Source organism: Heteronotia binoei, chromosome 2 (assembly GCF_032191835.1).
Source record: "Heteronotia binoei isolate CCM8104 ecotype False Entrance Well chromosome 2, APGP_CSIRO_Hbin_v1, whole genome shotgun sequence".
Lineage (NCBI taxonomy): Eukaryota > Metazoa > Chordata > Lepidosauria > Squamata > Gekkonidae > Heteronotia > Heteronotia binoei.
Window position 1 is genome coordinate 89,247,175 of NC_083224.1, and position 27,474 is coordinate 89,274,648.

The 27,474-nt window shown below is 42.8% G+C and overlaps 1 protein-coding gene across 1 annotated transcript in view; it reads right to left on the reverse strand.

The window, feature by feature from the left end:
- Positions 1 to 1,004: 1,004 nt before the first annotated feature.
- MICAL1 (microtubule associated monooxygenase, calponin and LIM domain containing 1) overlaps positions 1,005 to 27,474 on the reverse strand; it is a 39,286-nt gene continuing 12,816 nt past the window's right edge. Inside the window, exons 7-23 of the mRNA XM_060231548.1 lie at positions 26,886 to 27,143; positions 23,514 to 23,629; positions 19,988 to 20,114; positions 19,536 to 19,620; positions 16,486 to 16,633; positions 15,728 to 15,915; positions 14,456 to 14,565; positions 14,214 to 14,264; positions 11,815 to 11,989; positions 11,441 to 11,526; positions 10,614 to 11,247; positions 8,901 to 8,983; positions 7,675 to 7,776; positions 5,883 to 5,976; positions 5,653 to 5,752; positions 4,575 to 4,648; positions 1,005 to 2,825 (exon numbers count right to left, since the gene is read on the reverse strand). Of these exons, the coding sequence (XP_060087531.1) occupies positions 2,680 to 2,825; positions 4,575 to 4,648; positions 5,653 to 5,752; positions 5,883 to 5,976; positions 7,675 to 7,776; positions 8,901 to 8,983; positions 10,614 to 11,247; positions 11,441 to 11,526; positions 11,815 to 11,989; positions 14,214 to 14,264; positions 14,456 to 14,565; positions 15,728 to 15,915; positions 16,486 to 16,633; positions 19,536 to 19,620; positions 19,988 to 20,114; positions 23,514 to 23,629; positions 26,886 to 27,143 (2,577 nt within the window). The 3' untranslated portion in view covers positions 1,005 to 2,679. The remainder of the gene's footprint in view (positions 2,826 to 4,574; positions 4,649 to 5,652; positions 5,753 to 5,882; positions 5,977 to 7,674; positions 7,777 to 8,900; positions 8,984 to 10,613; positions 11,248 to 11,440; positions 11,527 to 11,814; positions 11,990 to 14,213; positions 14,265 to 14,455; positions 14,566 to 15,727; positions 15,916 to 16,485; positions 16,634 to 19,535; positions 19,621 to 19,987; positions 20,115 to 23,513; positions 23,630 to 26,885; positions 27,144 to 27,474) is intronic.

The window sequence follows — 27,474 nt, forward strand, 5'->3', positions numbered from 1 at the left end:
CTACAGCTGAGAGATTATTGGCTTGCCCAAAATGTGAACATATGAAGCTGCCTTATACTGAATCAGACCCTTGGTCCAGCAAAGTCAGTATTGTCTTCTCAGACTGGCAGCAGCTCTCCAGGGTCTCAAGCTGAGGTTTTTCACACCTATTTGCCTGGACCCTTTTTTAGAGATGCCAGGGATTGAACCTGGGACCTTCTGCTTCCCAAGCAGATGCTCTACCACTGAGCCACCGTCCCATCCCCATCACAGTCCCATGTGATTGTATGATTGTGACAGCATTTGAAACCAGGTCTAAGTATGAATGTCTTTCAGCATCATATGTATGCTACAGAACTAATCTTCAGTGAGTGGTTATCAATAGCCTCTTATGCAGCTGTGAATTAATGTAATATGGTGGATACACTTGGTGGAAGAAAACTCCAGTATGTTCCAGTGACGACTTCTGGAACAGGAGTTAGCAGTCAAGAGGTGCATTTGACATTTCTATCTTCGCAAAATATCTTGGAGCAGAGGAAGAAAGTTTGAGTCCAGTGGCAGCTTTAAGACCAAAAAAGTTTAATTCTGGGTATAAGCTTTTGTGTACATGCACATTTCATCAACAGGGGAAAGATGGAAACCTGGGTGCACAACTGAAAGGAAGAATCCTCCAGCAGGCATATTTCAGTTTCTTTTTCTCCCCTCCACTTGTTTTCTCTAGTGAGGTGTGAGGCAGGTGCAGAACAACAACCAGGTAAAAGGTGCAAATCTTTGAAAGCATTTAGTAAATTGTATCTCCCAAAAGCAACACTTTTGATGTATGTGGTCATGTATTTCATTTCTACGCCTATGTCCTACACTTGATAAGACAAGCTCAAAGCCCCTCTCAGGTAGTTCCCAGACCATGCAAGGTCATCTTTTGAACTGCCTTCAGGCTATTTGCATTTAAGAGAAGACATGATTTTTTTTTCTTTGTTATTAAATGAACTTTGATAAGAAAAGAGAGCATCTCCTTTACTATTCACTGCATGCATTTTTTATTGAATTTGGGGAACAGCTTGTAAAAGAAGAGTGTTTAACCCTAACCCAGACACTGCAGTTTTCTGATTATAATGAAAATACATTTTTAAAACCATAGAAAAGTCTAATTCATTGTGTAACACAGTCACAGTAGTTTTCTTAATGTCTTTTTGTGGGATTTGTCAATGGGTAGCAAATGCACATACGTTGTGCTCAGTTTATAAATCTTCTCTTGAGGCTGCACTTCTGTTGCTGGAGTAATTCAGAACACTTACACTGTCCCATGCTGTCCTGCAGAATTACTGCATCCATTGCAATTACACTTTGGAGAAGAACAGAGGCTCAAACCAGGTATTTGGTTCATTCCTGCAATCCATGGGTGCTAGGATCATGGATCTCTCCTGTGTTCCTCTCTGCAGTTGATTGCTGGTGTTGTAAGACTAATAAGGGGGGCGGGCTGCATTGGAGGGGGAAAGGAGTGAATTGCCCACTCCTCCCTCAAATATCAGCTGTATTAATGCAAGAGGCAGGATGATGGTTTTCCCCTGTCTCAGTCCAGTCCCCTGATCTGCACAGGGCCTGCCACTCTGGGAATCAGCTTACCACGGGCAAGAGGGGAACATGAGAATGATGCCCAGCACCTTCAACTGATGGACTACTGGATCCAATGTATTATCTGTGGCCATTCTTAACCCTATGCCCTCTCCTGTGTGTGTGGTTTTTGTTTTTAATTTTGGAGTACGTGGATAATTTCCACATTCCCCTCTTGACCCCTGGAAAGTTGACTCACAGAGTTGCAGAATCTATGTGGATTAACAGCTCTGGGGGCAGGGGCCTGTCTTCACTGCATGACCTAATGCTGCCCTAGCTAATCCCTTCCATAGCAGCAGTGCTTGCTATTATGTTTTCTTTAATTTTTTTTAAGCTGCAACTTAAAAAATTAAGTTGTAATTTTAAAGCTATAAATGGTAACCTCCCCATCCCCCACTCAGCTGGGATACATAGGAGCAAGCTGCAGCCCTTGCACAAAGCAAGACTTCCCCTTTTCAAATTGGGGCAGAAGGACTATTCCTCTTGTCTCATTTGGCAGAGATTTAAACAAAGGCAAGGCAGCACATTTGGGAGACTTACAGAGCTCTTGCATCAAAAGGTCTTCGCTACCCTTTGCCAAGAGCATATACTGTTACTGGGTATGTTGCATCCTCCAAATGCTTCATTACACAGCCTTAAAAATAAAGCTATATTAAATACCTCTTGTTGGCAGAAAATACCTGAAACAGCAGTAATTATCATGGGCAGCTGGGGGAGGGTCCTGGCTAGGTTTGTTCTGTTCTGGGAGGCAGCTACCAAGCACTAACTCATGGCAGCAGCGGGAGAGGGGGGATTACCTGCTAAAGTTCCAACTGTGGTTCTCGGGCCCTTCTCCAAGCAATACCCTCCTGAGGTGATCTGGGCTGTGGTTATTGAATGTAACTGCTGAACTGTTAGAAAGTGCTATGTTCTAAATCTAGCACATGGTTGTCACCTCCACTTGGAGTCACATACCCCTGAGGAAGATATCACTGGGCTGTCTTCAGAAGATCTTGCTCAAGTGCCATTCACTTCCCCATTCCAATGTGGACTAAGGCCTGCAGGGTTGGCAGACTTCAGCTCCAGTAGCTCTCAAACCTTCCAAATGTGCTACATCTTTGGAACTTGCTCACTCAGCTCGCTGAGGCGTTTATTCTCCTGCATCTCGATCAAAGCGCTCCGCTGATTCACAACCTCCAGCAACTGGGACAGGATCTTTTTTTCTGCCAACTGGTCCTCTGGGGTTTTCAATGACTCTGAATTAGGAATGAAACCAGGCAGCTCATGAGTTGAATCACCATCATGAAGTACAGGAAGAAGGCTGTCTAAAGTTACTGTTTGAATATATTCTCTGGCCAGGGGGAGAAGGGAGTGAAGGAAGGATGGACAGCTTGTCTCCTTAGGAGGTATCCACACAATCTAAACTACTGAACACAGAAGAGTGTTCTTGTTCATGGGTAAGCTGGCCACAGCAGCACAGAGTAGAAATGTTCCAAATAAATAAGCATAGTTCCCATCATCTTGTTAATCAGCATGCATTTAGATACAGAACTTCAAATCTAGATGGGTGGGAGGGTTTCTAGTGTCCTGGTCCCACTTAGGACCTTCAGATGGCACCTGTTTTTTTGGGGTGGGTGGGTTTGCCACTATGCGACATAAAGTGTTGGACCGGATGGACTTGATCCAACATGGCTTCTCTTATGTTCCTACCTACCCTGTCAAAGATACTGATCATTAGAACTGAAGGCTAGGGTAATTCATCTGTATTCAATCTGTATTCATCTGTATTCAAAAGGGATGTTCAATCCCTGGCATCTCCAAAAAAGGGTCCAGGTAAATAGGTGTGAAAAACCTCAGCTTGAGACCCTGGAGAGCCGCTGCCAGTCTGAGAAGACAATACTGACTTTGATGGACCAAGGGTCTGATTCAGTATAAGGCAGCTTCATATGTTCATATTATCTTGGAAGATGTGGGATGCACTGCTCAGAGTTGGCCTAAGGATTTTTGAAGCCCTAGGTGAATGACTTTACCCCTGCACCGCAGGAAAGTTGTCCTACTCATGCTGTCTTCACTGTGGTGGGACTGCAGCTTGCTGCTGTGCCTCCAATAGGAGGTCCAGCAATGGGAAATTCCTACCTGCTGCCCAGGCATTGGTGTAGTGCAACTGTTCCAGGAGCGGCTGGGCCTATAACAAGGGAAGGCCTCAGCCACCTGGGTGTGGTGACATGGCACCTTGGGCTGCCACTTACCATGTGCCATGCCACCACCTCTCCCAGACCTAGTGATGGGGGAAGGCATTTAGATGAAACGAAATTCAAAATGCTTTCTAATTTTTGAATGCAAGTAAGTAATATTTAGAACATTTACAGTTCTCTTTCAAGATGACATAACTGAAGATATGGCAATATTGGACAGTTTAAAAAAAAGAAAAAGTTTTATTCTTCCAAAGTATTGTCTCCATCTGTGCATACATATTTGATCAATTTAACAGATACCCTGTCCCCCACTTCAGCATTGAGTCTGGAGACCACAGTAGGCTGTTGTGCACAATTGGTGGGCAATGAGTTAAGCAGGTGTGCTTTAAATGTTCTGCTACCCCTAATATCATTGACCTCCACTTTTAATTTTTGCACTCCTGTTTTCCTTCCTCAGATGTACAAGCAGACATAGCAAATTCTTTTGCTGTGTTTCCCTCCTCTTGGAGCAGAGGTTGAAGAATTGTTCCCTCCTCCCTCTTCTGTCAATGGTACTGTGCTCATAGAACAGGCAAGGAGGATGATTTTTGCCCCCTTCCCACTGCAGCCCTCTGATCTGTGTGGCTATTAATCTACACTGTCAGAAGGTAATAATGGGAACAATGCAAATATTTGCATTCCTATCACTTGCAGTATATAGGATCCAGTCCCAGGATAATCTTCATGTCTCCTGATCATCTTCACATGTGCGAGTTCTTATACAGCTGCAGTACAACTATGAGTCTTGGGACACATTATACTCCCTCCTACCTTCCATGTTGTAGTACTGACGAAGTTCTTGATCCAGCTGACTCTGCTGTTCCTCTAGCTTCAGTTCCTGTACCCTGTGGGTTAAGAAAGAAGAGTGCTTGTCATCCAAAACTGAAAAGCTCATGGTAGTGATGAGATGCTATCTCTGTGTGTGTGCTATTCAGTCGTTCTGTAGCTCTGGCTGCACTGCTGTGCTTAATCTGCACTCAAACCCACAGGTTAGGGCTGCATGAGATGGGGTTAGTGAAGATGAGTGACAGTAGTAATTAATTAGACATATCCCTCCATGGCTGCTCAGGGAGGCTGCCTGGGCACATTGTGCAACACATTTTGTTGTTCAGTCACACAGTCGAGTCTGACTCTTTGCAACCCCATGGACTAAGTCACACCAGGCCCTCCTGTCTTCCACCATCCTCCGAAGTTCACTCAGATTCATGTTAATTATATCAGTAATGCTGTCCAGACATCTCATCTTTTGGCATCCCCTTCTTTTGTCTTCTGTCTGTTTTAGATCTTGACTGTATGGGTTGTCCAATGTGAAGTATGTATTTACTGACTTGGAGTTCCTATGTGTAGTACTAATATTCTAAGGCATGTAACTAGAAGAAAACAACATAGACTAATAGTGATTTTTTTAAAAGCCTAGCTAAACAAAGGATGAGGATAAAATAACATGTTAAAAATGGCTGAGCTAAGGAAGTCAACTGTTGTGAACCTCAGAGTTATCCCCATTTGTTCGATAGACTGTCTTTGTTTATGCTCAGTGCTTGACAGGTCACCCTATCTGGCACTGGGAAGATGGTGCAGGAGTTGTAGCATTTCTCCTTCTGACACCACTAGGGTAATATAAAAGTAGGACATGCTGCAACTCTACCATCAATAGCAAAGGCCAGGTTTTCATAAAGGCTGATGCTGATGTGGGGAAGAGCCACAGTACAGCTTTTTCCATTGTAGCCTAGAACTTTTTCAGGTTACCCCAGTGATATGTGGAAAGTGACTAAAGTTCCACAACAACTCTGTGGTCCTGGAACAACATGCAGAAACTGCCAGGGCATGTGCCAAAAGCAGAACATCTTACGCAATCATGAGATCGGACTCCTCAGACATCAGGCTGTTCTTTTTTTGGACAAGGGAAAGCAACTGGTTCAACCATAACTTCTTCAGTTCAGACTCTGTTCCTGGAGGATAAAGGAGGCAAGAAGATGTGGCATCTGGGCTCAAAGGCTAAGACCCAAATGCTACTGGTACAGATTTTCCATATGCTGCAGTATTCATTTCATCCCCGTTGGAAGAGCCTGACGCACTTACCGCCTTCTTCACGAAGGGATCGCTCCAGTTTTATTCCCTGTTTTTCCAGTTCTCGGAAAGTCACTTCAATCTCTTCCAGTCGCCTCTGGATTGACTGTAATGCCCAACACACAAAAGCAGTCAAGCAGGAAAAAATCAAGAACTGTAGCAAAGATGGACAAACTTCTAAATGTCACCTTGTTTCCTTGCATGGATTAGGACAATGGGATGTTTACAGGATAGAGAAGGTAGGCAACCTATGACAAAAGTGTGTGATGGCCATGCAGCCAAGAATGCCCTTGTGTAAAGGGACAAGCAACTCTCTTAATCAGGATGTCATTTTAAAATTCAGGGAGTGAATCACTGTCTTGCACATGTTGTGCACAGACTATTTTAAATAACATTTTAAAGTGGGCAACCAAAGTTCCAAATAAAAATCAGGAAGAACTGTTTTATCTCTTGAATATTCTTGCTATATATTATGTAGTCACATAACATTATTACTTACAAACAACAATTATTTATGGTCATCTTGAATTTAATTTCATTGGTCCCAACAGCAGAAATGTCAGTATAAGAATTAGAGCAAAACACACCACTAATGCAAACATCTTACACTTGACTTTCAGCTGTCTATATAGGGTAAATCAATCAGTTGCAATTATATACAAAGTTGAGAAATAGTATTAACAGTGGCTAGAGTCTGGAAATAACCACACTACAAAAGGAAAGGCTAAGTAAGAGGTAGTGAGTGTGATAAAATTCAAACCATGAAGCTTGCAATACAAACTTCGCCAATCTGTAAAGTCTCATCAGTTCAAGGCGACCCAGATAGAGGTATGAATCCTGGTTTGGTCCAAAATGGAGCTTCCCCATCAACAGCCTGACCTTTCTGCCTGTTCCTCCTTGAACTACCACCTTTTACCTCTCAGACAGGGGACAGGATAACAAGTGGTGTGAAGGGCTCATTAAATCTCAAGGTTCAAGGTCTCTGAAGATAGTCTTTGCAGATATTGTGGGATTTGTAGTTTTTCTTTACCAGCAGAAATTAATTGGGATATAGAGAAGGCTACAATCTCTCCCTCCTTCAATGAAAATTACAATTCCATGATCCCTTGAAGGGCAGAAACATTAGATAACAGCAAAAAAAGACTATATAACAACAAAATTCTTCCAGAGCTCCAAAGTGAGAGGGAATAGGTAGGAGCAGGTGGTTTCAGAGGAATAAGGCTACAGAATCCACAACTCACACATGTGAAACTTAGAAGTATATATGGCACATCCTTTAAACATCTTTAAACATTGATACATATATGTGAGAGACTTGTGCCTGGAAGAAGAAGGACAGGAAGAGGAAGAAGAATTGGATTTAAACCCCACCATTCAGTCAGAGTGGTTTACAATCTGCTTCCCTTTGTCTCCCCACAACAGACACTCTGTAAGGTAGGCGGGGCTGAAAGATCTCTGAGAGAACAGCTCTAAGGAATGTGACTGGTCCAAGGTCACCCAGCTGGCTGCATGTGGAGGAGTGTGGAATCAAACACAGTTCTCCAGATTAGAGTCACTGCTCTTAACCACACCAAACTGGCTCTCTATGTTGCCTATGCTTTATGTATCTCTTGAAGAAAGCCCTGGTCTATCACAGAAAGTGTGAGACTGCCTCTGCAACTACAGAAATCTCTGAATATGCTTGACAGCTTCCAAGCCTAGGAAATATTAAACTGCCTGATGTCTGAACATCATTTTCTAATCCTTTCTAGAATAATCCCGTTGAAGTATCAGCATTCTTCTAATTGTAGCGAACATGTATTACCTGGGCTTTGCAAAATCTTTTCATCTCAGCCTCTTTGGCTCGTCGCATCAATGTCTTTTTCCAGGTTGGGTGTTTTTCTTCTTCAATCATACTCAAGGAACACTGGAAGCATAATACATGAATAGGAATCATACAAGAGGGGAAAATGTCCACAATCCACCATTTGGAAGAAGAGACTAAATGACAGGTAGTGTCAAAGCAGCTGCTTTAAAGGATGGTTTTGTCTTCCTGCAGCAATCCAGGGTGGTTTTCATTCCTTAGCTATAATCAACTGGGGCCTAGTCAGTTTACAGCTACTAGCTACAAGCCCCCTCCCAAAAAATTCCAAGGTACCCAAGACAACCCAGAATCCTTAGGAAAAAGAAAGAAGGGTAACGGGGGGGGGGGGGCGGGGGGAGGCTGAGGTCTGGCCTGCTTTTCAGCTATAAAATAGTCCTGAGAAACTGATTCACTATCCAGTCAGCACTTATGGTGTAAACAGGAGCTCTGTCAGCATCTACAACAAAGTAGGTTGTCTATAAGCCTTTGTGAGAGTCTTGTTAATCATATGACAGTGCACAGATGTCCAGTGATATTCACTGAGACCCTTGAGCTATTTTCAGCTCACCTCCTGTTGATTTTTAACCTGAAGCAATTTCCATTATTTGTGGCCCTTTCCCATGTACTTGTGGGGACATCTTAAGGCTCATCAAAGGCTAACAAAAGGAGGATTGGAAAGACAAAATTTCCTTTGTTGCTTTGTCTATTCATGCTGCTGCTTCTGTTTGAGGGTTCAGAGGTGTACAAATGTATTTGCTGTCAGTTTTAGTGAGGGATGAAGATGTAGAGGGGTTTTAGGAAAGTGAGGGTAATGGGGGTGCAGAGAAACTTGTAAGAGGCAACATGCATACTACAGGATCCAAAGAGAATAGATGATGTGAGTCTGCTGAAAGATTTGTGGGAAGGGAAAAAGACAAGAAGAACTGGGATGAAGAAAGAGGTGAGCATAATTGTGTGTTATTAAGTGGAGAAATAGTTCAGAGACCTATGGCAATAAGAAAATGTATGCTGCAGAGTAGAAGGAGAAAAAAAGGAGGTTAACAGATAATGAAACAACTAGAGAAAAATGGAAAGAAAAACATTTTTCTGTGGTCAATGCAGTGATGCAATTCACTTGTTTGTCAAAGAGGCTCAGATTGGTTTCAGTTGTGTGCCCCTGCACTAGTGGAACAGGCCTCTGGACTCACTGTTTTTGCACAAAGATCTTGGCTCTCTTCCTCTTCGTCTTCCACTTGCTCTTCTTCACTGTCACTTGCAGTCTCCAAAGAATCTGTCCGAAGAAGAGAAGCTGATGTAACTGAAGAGACGTATATGCAGTTGATTCCAAAGTGTTTACAGTCAGTGAAGACTGAGTCACTAATACGCCACTGAACATCTAGACCCAGCAGGATTTTTGCTTTCAGTAGAGATTCTGAACATAGCCTGTATCTGTGAAATGTGAGCAACTCAGTGTTGATGTAACACCCACCAAATTACTTCATACTGCTCATGATGGCACCATTTGGGGCAGGAGCTCACAGAAGCAGAGCTCCAGAATGTCTAGATTTTATTGAGCTTTTTTTCTTACCCCTCTCCCAACTTGTTTCTGGGCTCCATTGTTCAAACCCCCTGTAAGAATTTTGCTGCACTCTTAAGTTCTGACAAACTTTCTAATATTTTTCCCCACAAAAAAGGGGGGAAAACCAAAACATATAAAGCAGGCAGATGGAAATCATCATGCCACTCTGGCCACACAGGAGAGAATAATTTTAAAAGCATTATGGGAGTAAGATTTTATTTATGACAATTATAATCCAAGAAGCATTTTAAGGTAAATGCTGAACTGATATAATTTAGTACACCTTCCAGTGATATTAGGGGTGTGTGGCATATGCAAATGAGTTGTGCTAATGAGCTCTGGCACCTCTTTTTCTATGTCATGACCCCTGGGTGGCACTGATAAAATAGTAGTTGTACAGACTGTGGTTCCTGTTTAGAGGGCTATAAGGAAAATGGAACAAGTATTCAGGGAGAGGACAAAGCTTAATGTGGAAGGCAAAAGTGGAACATGGATGGTTAACTACTATCAGCTAGTACAGAATAGGTGTTTTGAAAAAGGTTTCAGAAAGCAGCCTAAATTATTTTGACTAAGCAAGCTAGAGATGTATGTCACAAGCAACCACCCCAAATTCCTGATCTAGTCTTAAAGGACTTCTGTTTGATACTACTACAGATGGGAGCAGCTTCTCTGTTTGGACCACAATGGAGTAGGTCAAAACACAGATGTTTCTATATAGCCAGCAGCAGACCAAAATGAAGGCTCAGCACCAGAATCTAGGATGACCTAATGGAAAGAGGATGACCTCTTCCGGTTGGCATATAACTGACCGGTATTTAACAACTGTGAAGGAAGGCTGTGAGAACAGCACCAAATTGTTTAGACTGTTTCTTTCTTGTTTTCTTGTTTTAACTATTGTAATTTATTGAATGTATTTTAATATTTATTAATCTTATTGTTCTGGATTTTATGTTGTAAGCCGCCCTGAGCCTGCCTCAGTGGGAAGGGCGGGATATAAATCAAATAAATAAATAAAAATAAATAAAAATCCTATCTGAACAGAGTAAGTACAAAAGAAAGCAGCAGATGATGCCTCACACTTCCTGTCTGCAGCTGCAACATTCATCCCAACCACTACCTACATGCAGTATGCAAACAGTGCTTGGGGAGAGGCTCTCAAGCCAAGAGCTGAAGAGGTAGCTGGGCAAACTAAGGCAATCATTAGGATTTCAGAAAAAGAGCATTTTCAATCACCTGGGCCCAATCTGATTCTATTTTCCTAGCTTCCATTCATGTGCCCACCCCTTTTAAAGATCTGACCTTAGCCCCTGGAATAGGGCTGATTACACTTAAAAATAACCACCTGAGTCCTTGCTGAAGTTGGAGTCCTCTGTGCAAATCTGGTTTGCATCTGGAAAATTAAATGAGGCTGAAATCGGACTCAGTCTGGATAATTCAAGTTTTTCATGATTAGACAGGCAAATCCGCCTTCTCCTCTGGTAATCTTCACTTCCTTCCTTTTGTAGTTTGGGGTCATCTCTGGGATGTGCAGACTTTACTTGAGCTCCCTGCATTCCTGTCTCTAGGCTCCCAAGTGCCTCTTCCTTGGATAGGTTGTAAGTCCAGTTTCTTAGGCTGTGTCCCAGATTCTTAGGGTGGGCCTTGCCATCCTCTGTGTTTTTATCCACAAACTGTGAAATTAAGTGGGCTTCAGAAACAGGACTTCCCAACTCATTATCCCTCACAACAGAATGTTGGTGAAGTGGAAGCTGTGATGAGTTGGTGCCACTGGCACCTCCATTTTCTCTGGACAGGAACAGGCTGGCATCTTTCTGGGATAATATTTGAAGTTCTGAAGATTGCTCTGCTGGCACATGATCCATGAAGGAAGAGAGTGTCTCATCCAGGCTTTGATGAAACGCATCGGTTTTTATTCTGGTCTCAGCAGCCAAGTTCATAATGACCATGTCTGAAGGAACATAGAGCTCAGTGGAATCCTAAGAGAGCCAAAACATAAAACAGTTTGTCTGCAAGTGGGTATGTTGCAGGCACACCCCTCTATCCTGAATGGCTGGGAAGTACTATGGCCTTTCGGAGTGATATACCAGGTTAATTACCAGTTATATAGGAGTGGCTTTTTAAAAAAAGCATTGATTGCTAATTCCTAAAAAGGGCAAAAATTTCACTTACTTTGCATGCTGCTTTCATGGTGACTCTTCTTTCAGGTACAGCCATACTTGTGGGGACAGCACAGTGCAGCATGCAATAGAAATTACCTAAGGATAACAGAAGATGGCTAAAACAAAGTAGAAAGAGCCTGCTGTCACCAATCTACCAGCAATTATGCCATCACCAGAACAGATTCCACATCCCCTTTCCTCTTTCTACTCAAAGAAAATTGGAGCTGGGGTGGGGGGCAACAGAACTCTACTTGCAGCAAGTTAAATGCACAGTTCAAGGAAAAGTCCCTGATCAGAAACATGAGAATCTGTTTGCATTGATGGCTAAACTGTATAGTCCTATCTGGTGGGTATTCTCAGTTCTAACCACCTCTCTCTACTCACCATCATCCTCATTGAAGACATAGTCACCTAATCGCAGTGTTGTTCTACAGTGGTGGCACTTGAAACAACCACGATGGAAGAAACGCCCCTCAGCACTGACTCGCTCTACAATATACACGTGTTCACCACAGAAGTAACAGGCATCACTGCTTCTCCCTGGAGAAAGTGGGGGACTCTGTCAAAAGAGCAGATCAGAAACTTAGAAGATGTTGAGGGAATGGTTCTTAGGTCTCCCTCTCTCTAACACATATAAATTAATAGAATGAAGTCTGAGTCCAGTGGCACATTTAAGACCAACAAAGTTTAATTCTGGGAATAAACTTTCATGTTCATGAACACTTCATTATGCACACGAACACTTATACTCTGAATAAAACTTCGTTGGTCTTTGCCACTGGACTCAAACTTTGTTCTGTTGCTTCAGACCAACACAGCCATCTGAACATATAAACTAACTCCACCTTACGCCACACAAGTATACAGGGCATCACCACAGATATAATTCCAGTAATCTCTTCCAGTAAAACTTATTTAATTCATTTATATCCTTCATTTCTTTCCAATGGAAACCTATAGTGGTTTATATCAGGGGTGGCCAACGGTAGCTCTCCAGATGTTTTTTGCCTACAACTCCCATCAGCCCCAGCCATTGGCCATGCTGGCTGGGGCTGATGGGAGTTGTAGGCAAAAAACATCTGGAGAGCTACCACTGGCCACCCCTGGTTTATATCATTCGCCCCCCCCACCTCCATTTCATCCCTACAACCCTCTGAAAGCGTGTGACTGGCCCAAGATAACCTAGCAAGCTTCCATTGCAAGACTGGGGATTTGAATCTGTCTTCCAGATACTAGTTTAGTGCTATTAACTGCTACACCACATTGGCAGCAAAGAGCTAGCTAGTGGCTTAAGGATCCACCAAATTCTTTTCTATCAGATGAGAAAAGCAATGTTTGAGCTCCTGGAGAAAGTCAAGTTCCAGGTCTCCTGCCAGCATTTAATTGCAACAATAAAACTGTCATTCATTGTCATATTCCATCCAGCTTCTTCCACATAGACCTGCCTTACAGCTGTTGCAGCTGGGCTCAGTATAAACTGGAGACCAGAAACTGCACTCTGGAGGAACTGCTGTAGTCCCTATGCATACAAGCAAGTGGACAGACTTCACAAGTAGCATCCAGCCTTTTAACACAATTATTCAGTGCATATGTACAAGCATGTCTGCCTGCTTTACCCTCCAAGGTCCCCCTCTCTCCAGCTTTCTGATGCAAAAGGTTTTCTAGAGGGAAGGAAATAAATAGTCTCAACTGATAATTAGCAGTTAAATTCCTGTGGACAAGTTCAAAGTCACCTCTTCAAATGCTGAAGTGAGCGGAGTGATTTTCTGGATGAGATCTGAAGACTAATTTCACAGATGCAATTTGACTGTTGGGTTCAGCACTTAAATTACCATCTTAAAGTTGTGAGTCATGGGGCAGCTGTAGTCAATAAACTGGATTTTCAGTCATGGGATAAAGGTCAGAAAGCTTATGCAGACAATAACATATAGCTAACTACTGAAAAAGAGCCCCATGGCGCAGAGTTGTAAAGCTGCAGTACTGCAGTCTGAACTCCCTGCTCACGACCTGAGTTCGAACCCGGCAGAAGCTGGGTTCAGGTAGCCGCCTCAAGGTTGACCCATCCTTCCATCCTTCTGAGGTTGGTAAAATGAGTACTCAGCTTGCTGGGGGGAAAGTGTAGATGACTGGGGAAGGCAATGGCAAACCACCCTGTAAAAAGTCTGCCATGAAAACGTCAAAGCAACGTCACTCCAGAGTCAGAAACGACTGGTGCTTGCACAGGGGACTACCTTTATCTTTTTAACTACTGAAAATGTTTGTTCCAACCTGAATTTTTTTTGTTTCTTCTGATTTTCAGCAGCAGAAAGATCCAACAAATTGTCAAAAATAATAATAAATCACTGCTTTGTTCACTGTAACATGTCCTTCACTAACTACTTTTGCATCAGAAAGCTGGAGAAAGGGAGGACCTTGGAGGCTAAAGCAGGCAGACTAATGGAAGTCACATGCAGGCAATACATATATATCGTCTAACCTCTAAACATAAACCTTCTCTTGGTGCAAATACCAAAGATTCAAACTGCTATATCTTCCCATCATAGAGAGAAAAGTTACATGTAGGAAATTCTTACTCATTTCAATCCCCCCATGAAGGAATTTGGTCACATATAAAGCAGCCCTGTATCAGCCCAAAGGGATGCTGATGAGTACCAGAGGTTTTCTTCCCCCACTTTCATTTCATCCTGTTACATCTCTAGAACCTCAACCTCTAGCTTAAAGAAGGGATTGATTTTATCCAAAATCTCTCTTAATACAAAGTGACAATCAGAGATAGAACTCACCCCAGCTTCTTGCTTTGTCTTCTTGCTTTGTGACTCCACCATGTTGCTATCCTACAATTTGGATCAGCAATAAGACAAAAGACAGGTTTGTAGTTCACAGAATCGCACACATCCAGTCAGACTACTTGTTGGCTGGGGCCAGATGCCAAGGGTTTGTTGGCAATTACAGAAGGCACAACTGTTTAAAACACTGGACATAGCTTTTCACGGACTAGCAAAGGTCTATAAGCAGAAGGACTCACCAGGTTTCGTTTACGTGAGAGAGAGAGACTTTTCTGGAGCTTGCTGAGGAAGAGGATAGCTCCCTTGGTGCCACGTGGAGACAGAGGCTTTAAAGCTTCCTCCTCCACTTCTGCAAGAAAACACAACCTTTTCTGGTACAGAGGCTAACTTGAGAAATATATTTGACCTTCCCCACCATCTCTGTATATAAAAGAAACATGACAGTGGTGACTCCTTCATTACCACAGGGTAACTGATAACATTTCTACAGGAATGGAGATTCAATGCATCTCCACTGCCACTTGGGTCTCCCATATTCCATAGCAATGGGCCATTAGTCCATCCTTGACCTTTCTTCTGCTTCCATACTGTTCAGTATAAGACCTTTGGGCAAAGAACACTGATTCCTATACAGAATCTTCCATGTTACATGGAATTAAGCCCTTAAGAACAAAAGTTGGATGATTTTGCTTTGGTGCGTACTTGGAGACTGAGGCAATTATAGATTTTTCCCTTTGGATCTGAGGGGCAATGCATGTGTTGCATTCAAAATAAGTGGCCAAGAACTGCCATCCTAAAGCAAGAGCAGCTTATCACATGAATCATCATTTTTGTAGAATTCTCCATGTTCCCATCAGTTTGCCTTAAGTTACATTCAATGGGAGTGTGCAAGGATGGCAGTCCATGTGGTGAGTTGCCTAAAACAAGACATATGAAGCATGAAGCAGCTCTCACCCCACCACTTATTGATGTTAACAAATGTAGGATCTCTGCAGGACCCAGGTCATTTTTAGTTTCCCATTTGTTGTGTGCATCCTCAAGACAGGAAGACAATCTTCATCAGAAGCAAAAAATAATCAAGAGACATATTGGTGTTAATATATACTGTATATTGTTGTATGTTTACCTAGCAAAGGTTCATGCTGAAAAAAATCAGCCACCTTTAGCTCTGACTTGACATGCCACAAAACTTTTCCAACAAACTCACAAAAAATCAGAAAACATTTCTTTTCTTGTGCACGATACAGAAGTTTAAAGCAGGCTCCAACAGAGTTCCAAAGAAGAAGCTACCCAAATCTGCCCTGTTGTGGATGATACTGCATTTCCCAATGCTCAGTTCAAGCTAGCATGATTTCCCCAAAGATAAAATTCAGGAAATGGCCTCTAACGTAACCCTCCCTTCACTGGTCCCTTCCCATATCACCAACCCCAACCACAAAATGATAGTCAAGGTTCAGTGTTGATCCCAAGATATAATAGCATACATAACTGGATTATTTGGGAGTCTCTACCTTGAGAGGTCTTGAAGGCATCGTAAAACTGGCTTAAGTATGTGACCAAGCCAAGTCGGACAGGCTCAGACATTGAAGCCATTTCAGTGCTGGAGAGGACTGGCGGGATCCCAAGCTCTTGCTCTGCTACATCTAGGGCTATCTGGTTGTTCCCAATGGGATCATTCTGGACAAGTGAGTCAAAGTCTCTGGAGATTGAAATTATAAATCAGGGTGAGCGGCAGGAATGACACCTAGAGATTTTTTTTTTAATCAGGAGTCACTGATGTTTGGGGTGTGCGTGTGTTGTTTTTTGGATTGCTATTTTCAACACATTCAAAATAAATATACTCCATAGTGAAGTAGTCCCATGGGATATGGCAATGGTCAACAGTAAAACAATTTTAAAAATTAGACCACTGTTTGAAGGACAAGAGCATCAACAGCTATTAGCTCATGACAAGCAACCTTGTGCTCAAGGTGATTCAGCCATAACTGTCTCAGCATTTTTTTCTGTTCTCCTCCTATTATTAAGGGTTCTGCAGCATTTGAAAGCTTGCAGACCATTTATATTATTTTAGCTGATCCTAATAAAATGTATTACACAGCATTTGTTTATGGCGTTTGCTTTGGACCATTAATAAAGCTGCCTGCAACTTCTGTCTAAGTTCCAGGATCTAACAGAGTATTTTAAAGAATCCCATTCCCTGTCAATCATTCTCCACTAGTGAGTTGTCAATCTTCACCCCCTAACCAATTTCCCCTCAATGGATACTCACAGAAGATCAGGTCGAAAGTGATGAATGAGGGCACAGAGGGCTAGGCCACTCTTCCATGAGTGTGTGAAGTCCACTACCTTGATGTTAGGGTAATTCGCTGTGTTTGTTTGACACCAGCTAAGGAGTTCCTCATAGGCTCTGTTAGAGTCTGGAGTGGAGGGTGGGTGGATTATGCAGAACAGAGAGAACATACATAGAGACTTCAGAATAAAGAACATAGCAAGAAATGAAGACCTCCCAAAAGATGGTGTTACAGGATTTCTGTAGTATATAGTAAGTACGACTTTTGCAGGTTTATGATTTTCTTCTTCCACTTGATTTCAGGACTATCTCAGACAAGGCAGTAGCTTCTGTTGCACTCCATCTAGATCAGTCAGGAATCCAGCTGTCTTTCTGAGAAAATGTTCACACTTCCGGAAGTTCTAAAGTTATATTTGCATTGCCCAGAAGCACCTCTCCAGTGCAGCTGGAGAAATAAGGAAGCATACCTCTTGCACTTCTTAAAATCAAGACCTATGTAATGGATGAGCCTAGCACTGATTCCACTCTGACATTATACAGAAGCCAGAACAGCAATCAACAATATGTGCCACAGATCTCATGGCTCAGTAGCACGTTTGCATGAAACCAACTTCATATTTGTACCCTTGAAGAGAGAGAGCTGAGAGCTTAAAGAAAGTGAAATTTGTATAGTTCTTTCAGTTAAGGATTCCTATACTGGAAAGAGATCCTCTGATTTCCTTTCTAAACAAAATTAGCAGCAGTGTAGACTCATTCTGATTATCTCAGTGTGCATTCATTTCCTTTCTCATTATCTCTCTCTTTCTCCTTCTTGTACTCTCATACCTCCTTCCTAACCACAACAAGACTTACAATATATTCCATTAGAAAGACAACACAGTCAATGGGAACAGACTAAGAAGTGGGAAATGGTGAGATGAAAAACAGAAAGAAGCAAAAGATAACTGTAATTGAAAGAGTCTGCAGGGATGGAGACCAAAATACTCATACAAACATTCTTGTGTACTTGCATACATGCACACAAACATATTCAGAAGGTGAGGAAATATTCAAGAGATACAAATAAATCTGTTGCTATGTTAATCTATTTCACTGAACTTTGGATAGCAAAATACTACTGTAGAAGCAAAATGTCACTGTCATAGAAACTGATGATGTGCAGCAGGGAATTTTGCTCATGGGGCTGAATTATCACAAATCAAACTACAGAGCAAATTCAGGGAAAGGGGAAGGAAACAAATTACTGAGATCATCCAAGAATTCAAGAGGCATTAAATGTGAAGTTGCTGTTCTACATATTTTGGTATGTATCCTCTCTCTACCATGCAAGAGAATCTGGAAATAATTAATGTTAACTCTGAATCTTAATTTTTTTTTAAGGCTGCAAAGACAATCCTGCATGTATCAGTCTGAGATGTTGGTGGTGGTTGTATCCTGCTCCAGGGCACATGCTGGGTCTCTGTCTTGGAACCTGTTTTGTTCAACATCTTTATAAATGATTTGGATGAAGGAATAGAGGGAATGCTTTTTAAATTTGCGGATGATACTAAATTGTGAGGGGTTGCAAATCCAGTACAAGAGTCAGGATCCAAGATGGTCTTGACAGGCTGGAAAACTGGGATAAAACAAATAGAATGAATTTTTATGGGAATAAATGTAAAGTTCTGCATTTAGGTAGGAAAAATCAAATGCATAATTATAGGATGGGGGAGACTTGCCTTGGCATTAGTCTGTGCAAAAAGGATCTAGGGGTCTTAGTGGACCATACACTGAACATGAGTCAGCAATGCGATGTGGTGGTTAAAAAGGAAAATGCAATTTTGGGCTTTATCAACAGAAGTATAGTGTCCAGATCATGCAGTGATGGTATTGCTTTACTCAGCTCTGGTTAGACCTTACCTAGAGTATTGTATTCAGTTTTGGGCACCACAATTTAAGAAGGATATATAGACAAGCTAGAAAGTTTCCATAGGAGGGCAATGAAGATGGTGAGGGGTCCGAAGATCAAGTCGTATGAGGAGAGGCTGAAGGAGCTGCGTATGTTTAGTCTGGAGGGCAGATGACTAAGAGGTGATATAATCGCCATCTTCAAGTACTTGAAGGGCTGTCATATGGAGGATGGTGCAGAATTGTTTTCTTTTGCCCCAGAAGGTCAGGCCAGAACCAACAGGTTGCACTTAAATCAGAAGAGTTTTCAACTAAACATTTGGAAGAACTTCCTGACAGAGCAGTTCCTCAGTGGAAGAGGCTTCCTTAGAGGTTTTTAAACAGAGACTAAATGGACAAATGACAGCAATGCTGATTCTATGAACTTAGGCAAATCATGGGAAGGAGGGCAGGAAGGGTTGCATCAGTGCTTAGTTCTTTCTCACATGCTCAGAGAAATGCTGATCACCACTTTGGGGTCAGGAAGCAACTTTTCTCCAGGCCAGTTTGGCCAGGGATCCTGGAGGCCTTTTGCCATCCTCTGGGCATGGAACAGGGATCACTGGGGTGTGGGAAGGGAGAGGTATTTCTGAATTACCTGCATTGAGCAGGGAATTGGACAAGATGATCCTGGAGGTCCCTTCCAATTCTATGAATCTATGGTTCTAGAAATCTAGAAATCTATGTTTAGTCTATTGGGGTGAGTGCATATGTATACACATGCGAATTAACTTTCTTTGCTTATGCATACAAGTTATGTGATCCATCTTATCAAAGAATTTGTTAAAAATTCCATGCATGAAGTCCTAACTGTGGGGAAGCAAGCATGGTGTACAAGACCAACATATTAGGATCACAAGATTATCCACAGATATGCTGTTCAGGTGCAAAGCAGTGCCTTAGAGAAAGAATAGGAGGAAAGATGGCAAAAGAATGGAGACAACAGGAAGGTCTACAAGCAGCAAGCATTGTGAGTGAGTGTGGAGGAAGGCAAGCATCAAAGTGCCTAAAGAGAGAGCCTGGCAAGCACGAACAAGTGGCAGAATTGTGTTCAGGTGATTCTATACAGCTGGTAACCAGGGGAGTGAGCCATCCACACTTGCCTGTGCAGACTGCCTCTGGACTAGCCCAACTACTCCTCTTCTTCTGGTCCTCTTCACTTGCTCCTGTCACATACAGATGGCGAACCTGAAAGCAGATGCACCAAGTTACTGCTCTCCCTGATTACAGCTTGGGTCCAGAAGCTGAATCCCCCCTGGTCTGAGTTCTTCATCTTCTCAGTTTGAACAGTGTATCATACTGCATACCATAGCTAAGAACAGCATTCCTGCCAGAATAGCACAGAAGGACATCTTGCAGGCAGGGCACATCATTCTGCAGGTCCCACCAAAATAAACCAGTCTCCTTGCAAAACCCTGTTGTTTCAGAACAAGGCTTGGAGAAATGCAAAACAGGAACAACACCAAAGGCAGAGATTTTGTAGTGGGAGAGAATTTTTAAAAACTCCCAAGGAACATAAGGTGCTCTCTCCTTTCCTCATTCCTGGGCAAGTTACCTGAGAAACTTTGATGGCTTGAAGGCTGATGTTTGGGTATCGCGTGGTGGGGTCAATGCTGTACTGGCTGATGTTCTTGTTGGTGCTGTCTGGGGAAGTTTGTGACAGCCGCTGGTACACACTTTCTCTGAATGGAAATTAAGCAGGAATGTTCCACCTTAGCCCCTCAGAAGCATTTATGTGCCCTCAGGCAAAATAGCAACCACCATTCCATCCTCTTCACAGAGGTCCCTCCTCACCTCTCCTGCCTGCCTCTGTGACTAGAGGAGAATCATTAAGTACTCCTGCATTCTTTTTCCCAGTGTCTCCAGGCCTCTGAGTTACTGTTACACATGACTCTGGAGATCTCATAAGAACATAAGAGAAGCCATGTTAGATCAGGCCAATGGCCCATCCAGTCCAACACTCTGTGTCACACAGTGGCAAAATTTTTTTATATATACACACACACTGTGGCTAATAGCCAGTGATGGACCTCTGCTCCATATTTTTATCTAAACCCCTCTTGAAGGTGGCTATGCTTGTGGCCGCCACCACCTCCTGTGGCAGTTAATTCCACATGTTAATCACCCTTGGGGTGAAGAAGTACTTCCTTTTATCCGTTTTAACCTGTCTGCTCAGCAATTTCATCGAATGCCCACGAGTTCTTGTATTGTGAGAAAGGGAGAAAAGTACTTCTTTCTCTACTTTCTCCATACCATGCATTATCTTGTAAACCTCTATCATGTCACCCCGCAGTTTCTCCAAGCTAAAGAGTCCCAACCTTTCTTCATAGGGAAAGTATTCCAGCCCTTTAATCATTCTAGTTGCCCTTTTCTGGACTTTCTCCAATGCTATAATATCCTTTTTGAGGTGCAGCGACCAGAACTGCACACAGTACTCCAAATGAGACCGCACCATCGATTTATACAGGGGCATTATGATACTGGCTGATTTGTTTTCAATTCCCTTCCTAATAATTCCCAGCAAGGCATTGGCCTTTTTTATTGCAAACGCACACTGTCTTGACATTTTCAGTGAGTTATCTACCACGACCCCAAGATCTCTTTCTTGGTCAGTCTCTGCCAGTTCACACCCCATCAACTTGTATTTGTAGCTAGGATTCTTGGCCCCAATGTGCATTACTTTGCACTTGGCCACATTGAACCGCATCTGCCACGTTGACACCCACTCACCCAGCCTCAACAGATCCCTTTGGAGTTCCTCACAATCCTCTCTGGTTCTCACCACCCTGAACAATTTAGTGTCATCCGCAAACTTGGCCACTTCACTGCTGACTCCCAACTCTAAATCATTTATGAACAAGTTAAAGAGCATGGGACCCAGTACCGAGCCCTGCGGCACCCCACTGCTTACTGTCCTGCACTGCGAAGACTGCCCATTTATACTCACTCTCTGCTTCCTATTGCTCAGCCAGTTTTTGATCCACAAGAGGACCTGTCCCTTTACTCCATGACTCTCAAGCTTTCTAAGGAGCCTTTGATGAGGAACTTTATCAAAAGCTTCCTGGAAGTAAAGGTAAACAACATCTATCGGGTCTCCTTTGTCCACATGTTTGTTCACCCCCTCAAAGAAATGTAACAGGTTAGTGAGGCAAGATCTTCTCTTACAGAACCCATGCTGAGTCTTCCTCAATAACCCGTGTCCATCAATGTGCCTACTCATTCTGTCCTTGATAATGCTTTCTACCAACTTTCCCGGTATTGAAGTCAGACTGACTGGCCTGTAATTTCCCGGATCTCCTCGGGAACCCTTTTTAAAGATGGGGGTGACATTTGCTACCTTCCAGTCCTCAGGAACGGAGGCAGATTTCAATGAAAGATTACAGATTTTTGTTAGAAGATCCACAAGTTCAACTTTGATTTCTTTCAGAACTCTCGGATGTATGCCATCCGGACCCGGTGACTTATTAGCTTTTAATTTGTCTATCAGTTGTAGGACCTCCTCTTTTGTCACCTCAATCTGACTCAGGTCTTTCAACACCCCTTCCAAAATTAGTGGTTCTAGGGCGGGCAAAAAGTTCTCATCTTCCACAGTGCAGACGAAGGCAAAAAATTCATTCAGCTTCTCAGCCATTTCCCTATCCTCCTTCAGTAATCCTTTTACCCCATGGTCATCCAAGGGCCCCACTGCCTCCCTGGCTGGTTTCCTACTTCTAATATATTTGAAGAAATTTTTATTGTTGGTCTTTATGTTTTTTGTAATATGCTCCTCATAGTTCCTTTTTGCCTGCCTGATCACAGTCTTGCATTTGATTTGCCACAGCCTGTGTTCCCTTTTACTAATCTCACTTGGACTGGTTTTTGAACGCTGAAAGAAGTCTCCTGTCTAGCTGTGGAATTGCTAGGAAGATTTAAATAGATTCTGCTGGTGAAAAGTGCTATTATGCCTTATGGCAACCCTGCAGGGTTTTCATGGCAAGAAATGAACAAAAAAATTCCATTCCTTGCCTCTGTGTAGCAGCTCTGGAATTCCTTAATGGTCTCCCTTGCTTAGCTTCTGAAATCTGATGATAGCCTGGGCCATTCGGGCCAGGGCAAGATTCCAGGTAGTAGGATGCTGGAGCTGGCTTGAGATCCAACTGCAGTGCACAATTGTCGTGGTTCAAGAAGGACAACTATTGACCCCAAAGGAACTGCTGGAAACACTCCACTTTGTTTATTCTTGTCCCTCATGCAGCAACAAGATTCCTGCAGTGTTTCAAAGCTGAAGCCTCAGAGTAGGGATGCTTCACGTGACTAGGCCAAGATGGCTGGTCTTCTTTTAAGAGCCAGTGTAGTGAAGTGGGTGGAATGTTGGACTTAGACCAGAGGGACTTGGATCCAAACTCCACTCAGATGGGGAGACTTGGGTAAGTTGCTGTCTCTCAATGGAAACTAGCTTACAGAGCTGTTGTAATTATTAAAAGGGATTACCAGACAGGGCATCACCCTAAACTCACTTGAGGAAGGGATATAATAAATAAGAAGGGAGAATCGCTGGAGGCCATCTAGGCAAGACTTCGTGGGACAGAGCTTTGCTATTTTGAGAGTAATTCTTCAATGGCAGAGCACACACTTTGAATTTCAAAGGATTAAACAACTGATACCATTAGTGGAAATGACCAAGTTCCCTTCCTGAGTTGCTAACTAGGCGACACTGGGACCGATTCCCCAACTAGGCTTGTTCTGGTGTCAGAGCTCTCCCCCCCCCCCCCCCGCCTCGACACTTCCATCTGATTTCACACAAGCTGCCGCGGGGTTGTGACTTGCCTCACCTCTTTCCCATGGCAAGCAAGATCCTCTGAAAACTGGTTTCTGCTTGCCGCAGAGATGAGGCAAGTCACAGCCCCATGGCAGCTTATGTGAAATCAGATGGAAGTGTTGGGGGGAAAAGAGCTCTGATGCTGGAACAAGCCTAGTGGGGAATTAGTCTGGCTGATGAACCAGAGACCAACTTCCCAATACTGAACCAGTAACACAGAATAAAAGCTCTCCTTTCTCAATCATCCCTGTGGCCAGAGAACATCCCATCTTTAAATGCTCACCTCTCAGCCAGCACATCCAGAGGTGGTGTCCCTGAAGCCCATCTCTTTACCATCCAGGCAGCATCAAAGGCTGCCAGAAACCCTCTGCCCACACCAGTACCCAATGGCCAGAATGGCTGGAGAAGACACAAAAAGAAAGAATGAAGAAAGCTTTGTGAGCTTTAACAAAATGAGTCTATATGGTATAGTAGACATTGGTGTGCAGCTGCACTGAAATTGCAGTTTTAGAATGAATCTGTCATGGTTATTTCCCAGCCAACTCAAGTGTTTGGAAACTCTGGCTTTAGAAGAGCTCCCCTCACCCACCCTCCTCACATCCACCATTCTAGGTGTCAGCTGGCAAGCTGAGTTCTACCAGATAAGCTGACAGTATGAGGTGGGGGATGAGTGCAAAGGATTAAATGCCAGATCAGACACAATACGATTCCCAGCTGCTAGAAGAGCCTCCAGGTGCAACAAACAGAACTTTGTACTGTTCCCTCAGCCTCACAAAATCCAGCAGGAGCACTATCTGCCCAGGCAAGTGGTATAGCTCCCTGCTGCCTGCGGGAAACAAAGCCTGTGGAAAGATGCATATTTATAAATAAAATAAATATATAAATAAATAATCTCACAGAAACTACCTGCAGAAAATAGAAGTGGCCATTAAGGCTCGTTCATTTGACCCATAGTCATCTTGCACTTAAGTATGCAAGACACTATGATTGCCTGAACTGAAGCATGATAGCACTCAGCATGTTTATTGGATCTGGTTTCCTTCCATCCTTTAGAGCTTTCAACTTGCAGTGTCTTTTTTTCAACAGTTCCCCTGACTACATGTTTATTACCTGGTGATAAGAGGGAAATGAATGTTCCAGCTGGAGCAGCATTATCTACAGGACTTGCAATCTGCATACAATTACTTGTACATGTCTTATACAAGTCAATGAATGTGCCAAACTCAACTTTCAGAAAAATCCCAAAATGGAATTCATAGGACTGTATCACTGCAGACTAGAGTTCACATATAGGTCGAAAACAGATGGTCGGCTCAGGATGGCATCAAGCCGCCCTGGAAGTAAGCTAGACAGGAAAGGAGGAGTCGGGAGCCTCTGGATGGCCCCTGCCCACCCCTGGAACACCCCTGCGTGGCCCCTGCCCACCCCTGCGTGCACTCTGGAGGAGCTTCCAAAGCGCTCGTATGCCTCTTGGCCACTTCCAGGGTGCTTTCCCAGCCATCCAGACAGCTGGGGAAGTGCCTCAGAGCTGCCTCAGAATTTAGGCAGCACTTTGTAAGTGGTGCATTTCTGAGGCGGCTTCAATCCAGCCCCAGACGGGCTGCATGTGGGACAGCGATAGTAGGCAGATCTGTGCATGTGTGCACTTTTTTAAATCCTCCTGCCTTCTGTCCCCAGGGCAGCTTACACCACCCATATGTTATCACCCATAGAAATGCTCTTCTCTGTAAAACCAAAACACAGAAAAACTATACGCTGAAAGCTAGCCCGGGAGAATCATGATAGCCTAGCTTATCCCAGCTGACAGGAATTTTTTATAGTTTAAAGAATTTTACTCTATTGCCTATACCATCAGCTATCCTCCCCCACAGCGATCCATCATCTGAACTACCATATCTGGGCCACTGAATGATTATACTCTAATTTGCACTATGCGCCCACCCGCCTTTGTTATATAGTACTGTGTTGTGCTGTTGTTTTTATTGTATGTAACCAGTTTTACTTGAATGTAATCCGCCCTGAGCCCATCTGGGAAAGGGCAGAGTATAAATTTACCAAATAAATAAATAAAGTGGTGGAGCATTCAGTGGTGAACCACCTATTCTGAAAGTAATGCCATCCCAGGAAAGCTGCATCATGTGATCAGTTTCAGTTTGCTTTATTACGGTCCATGACCAAATACACAGCACAATGCAGGCCAACAACAACCACATAAAAATTGTAAAAATCAAGATGGACCTAAATAGGTGAAATGTAAGATATTTAAAAAATAAATGTGAAAATAAAATATAGGACATTAGTATGAATAATGAGATATGACAAATAATACAGTAGTGGTCAAACATCTTCTAGCTTAATAAATATAGTACATATAATAAAAAAATTAAAAATTATCCAGAAAAAATATTAACTAGAATACACTGGTTAAAATTACAATCTGTTACCTCGACATTAACTTGTAAGAACCATAAAATACAATTTGATTGCATGGGAACAAAATTTGGCAACTTTATGCATGGTCTCTGTATTTATATCAGTTTCAGTAGCATTTGTTATGGTATACAGAGTACTCAGGCATTTAAGAAAAGATAAAATACAAGCTTGGAAATATTCAAAAAACAGTCAGTTCAAGACCCCTTCTTTACATAATCCTCACGAATTCTCCTAGCTGCCACCATAAATTTGGCACAATTAATTGTGAATTGAGGGTTAAAAACTGATAACAGCGTATTTCTGATTTTGAAATCAGAAAACCCGAGACATCCCTCCAACAAAGAATAAATATACCTGGCTCGTATGCCAGGGTATAGGCCACACCCAAACAAAACATGGTCAATCGTTTCAACTTTATCTGCACCACAAGGACAAACCCACTCAACCATAGGCACCTTTCTAAAGCAGCCCTCAACGACTGCGGAAGGAAAGATATTGCAACGGGCCATAGAAAAGGCCCTTCTGTGGGATGGTTTTGTTAGAGTTGAGAGATAGGGTGCTGGAGCTAACACATATCTCCTTTGAGGGGGAACTAGATAATCCGGGACCTTGGCAATATCATTCTGTCTCTCAATGTCCTGTAGTCTCTGTTTGACTATGGCCCTGGCTTGATCCAGGGCCATTATCTGGAGAGATTCAGGTGAAAAGCCAAGTGTAGACAATTTCTGATGGATGGCTCTAACCCAAGAGGAACAATAACTATCCTTTAAAATCAATGATGTGATATTTGTGGGGCAATGGCTGAGATTAAGCCAAGCGGTGATTGAAAGTAGGCTCACCCTAGCCTCTATCCTTAGCAAGCCAGTTTCCAAGCATAGTACTGCACTGGAAACGCAGGTTGGAAAGTGGAAAATGGCTCTCAAGAATTTGGACTGAATTTTCTCAAGGGAATCAAAACTTGATAAGGATGGACCCAACATAGTTCCATAAGTGAGTTGGGGTATTGTTTTGGCCAAGTAGAGTTTTAATGCAACTGGTATAAAATGCCCCCCTTCTGTAATTCTGAAAGTAATGCCATCCCAGGAAAGCTGCACCATGTGATTTTTATGAACTTAAAATCATCCCTTCTTGAAAGAGAAATAAATGTGAATTCCCAAACAATGATAGTAGAGATGCACCTCTACCATAACGATCATTTTGGTCTCATTAAAGGGACACTTACCTCCACCAAGCAGTCCCCCACCAGCCCAATGAGCAGCTTGGTACCATTGCAGTCACGTACTAGTGCTGCATTCTCTGAGCGGCTCATGCAGGTGAAGTCAAACATGTCAACATCTGGCTGGCTGTGATGGTTCAGTGCAAACTGCAAGTCGGGCAGCTGGTAATTAGTGGAAAAGTTGGCAGCTTCCTTGGCATATGCTAGAAGAGCTTCCTGATTCACATTGTCTGGAGACAGCAGGCTCTCTATGTCCACCATGTCCTAGAGATATTAACACATCTGCCATTACATTTTAATCATCTTGAGTTATATTTGTTATGTTTGTAGAGTTTAAGTGTAACCCTCCGTGTCACTGTAACCCTTTTGGGTATGCCTATTAATAAGGAATGCCCATTAATAAGAGGAGTTCTGCATGTCAAGTTATCCTAAAGCTCCCATGGAAGCACTCCCTACTGGTATTTCTCATCTGCTCTGTGCCACCATTAATCCTTTCTCTTCAAAGTTTCCTATTCCAAGAATTGTCCACAGATTGATTCTATTTAGCTAACATTCCTCAGGACCATATGTAAACTTGCCCACTAACTACTGAACT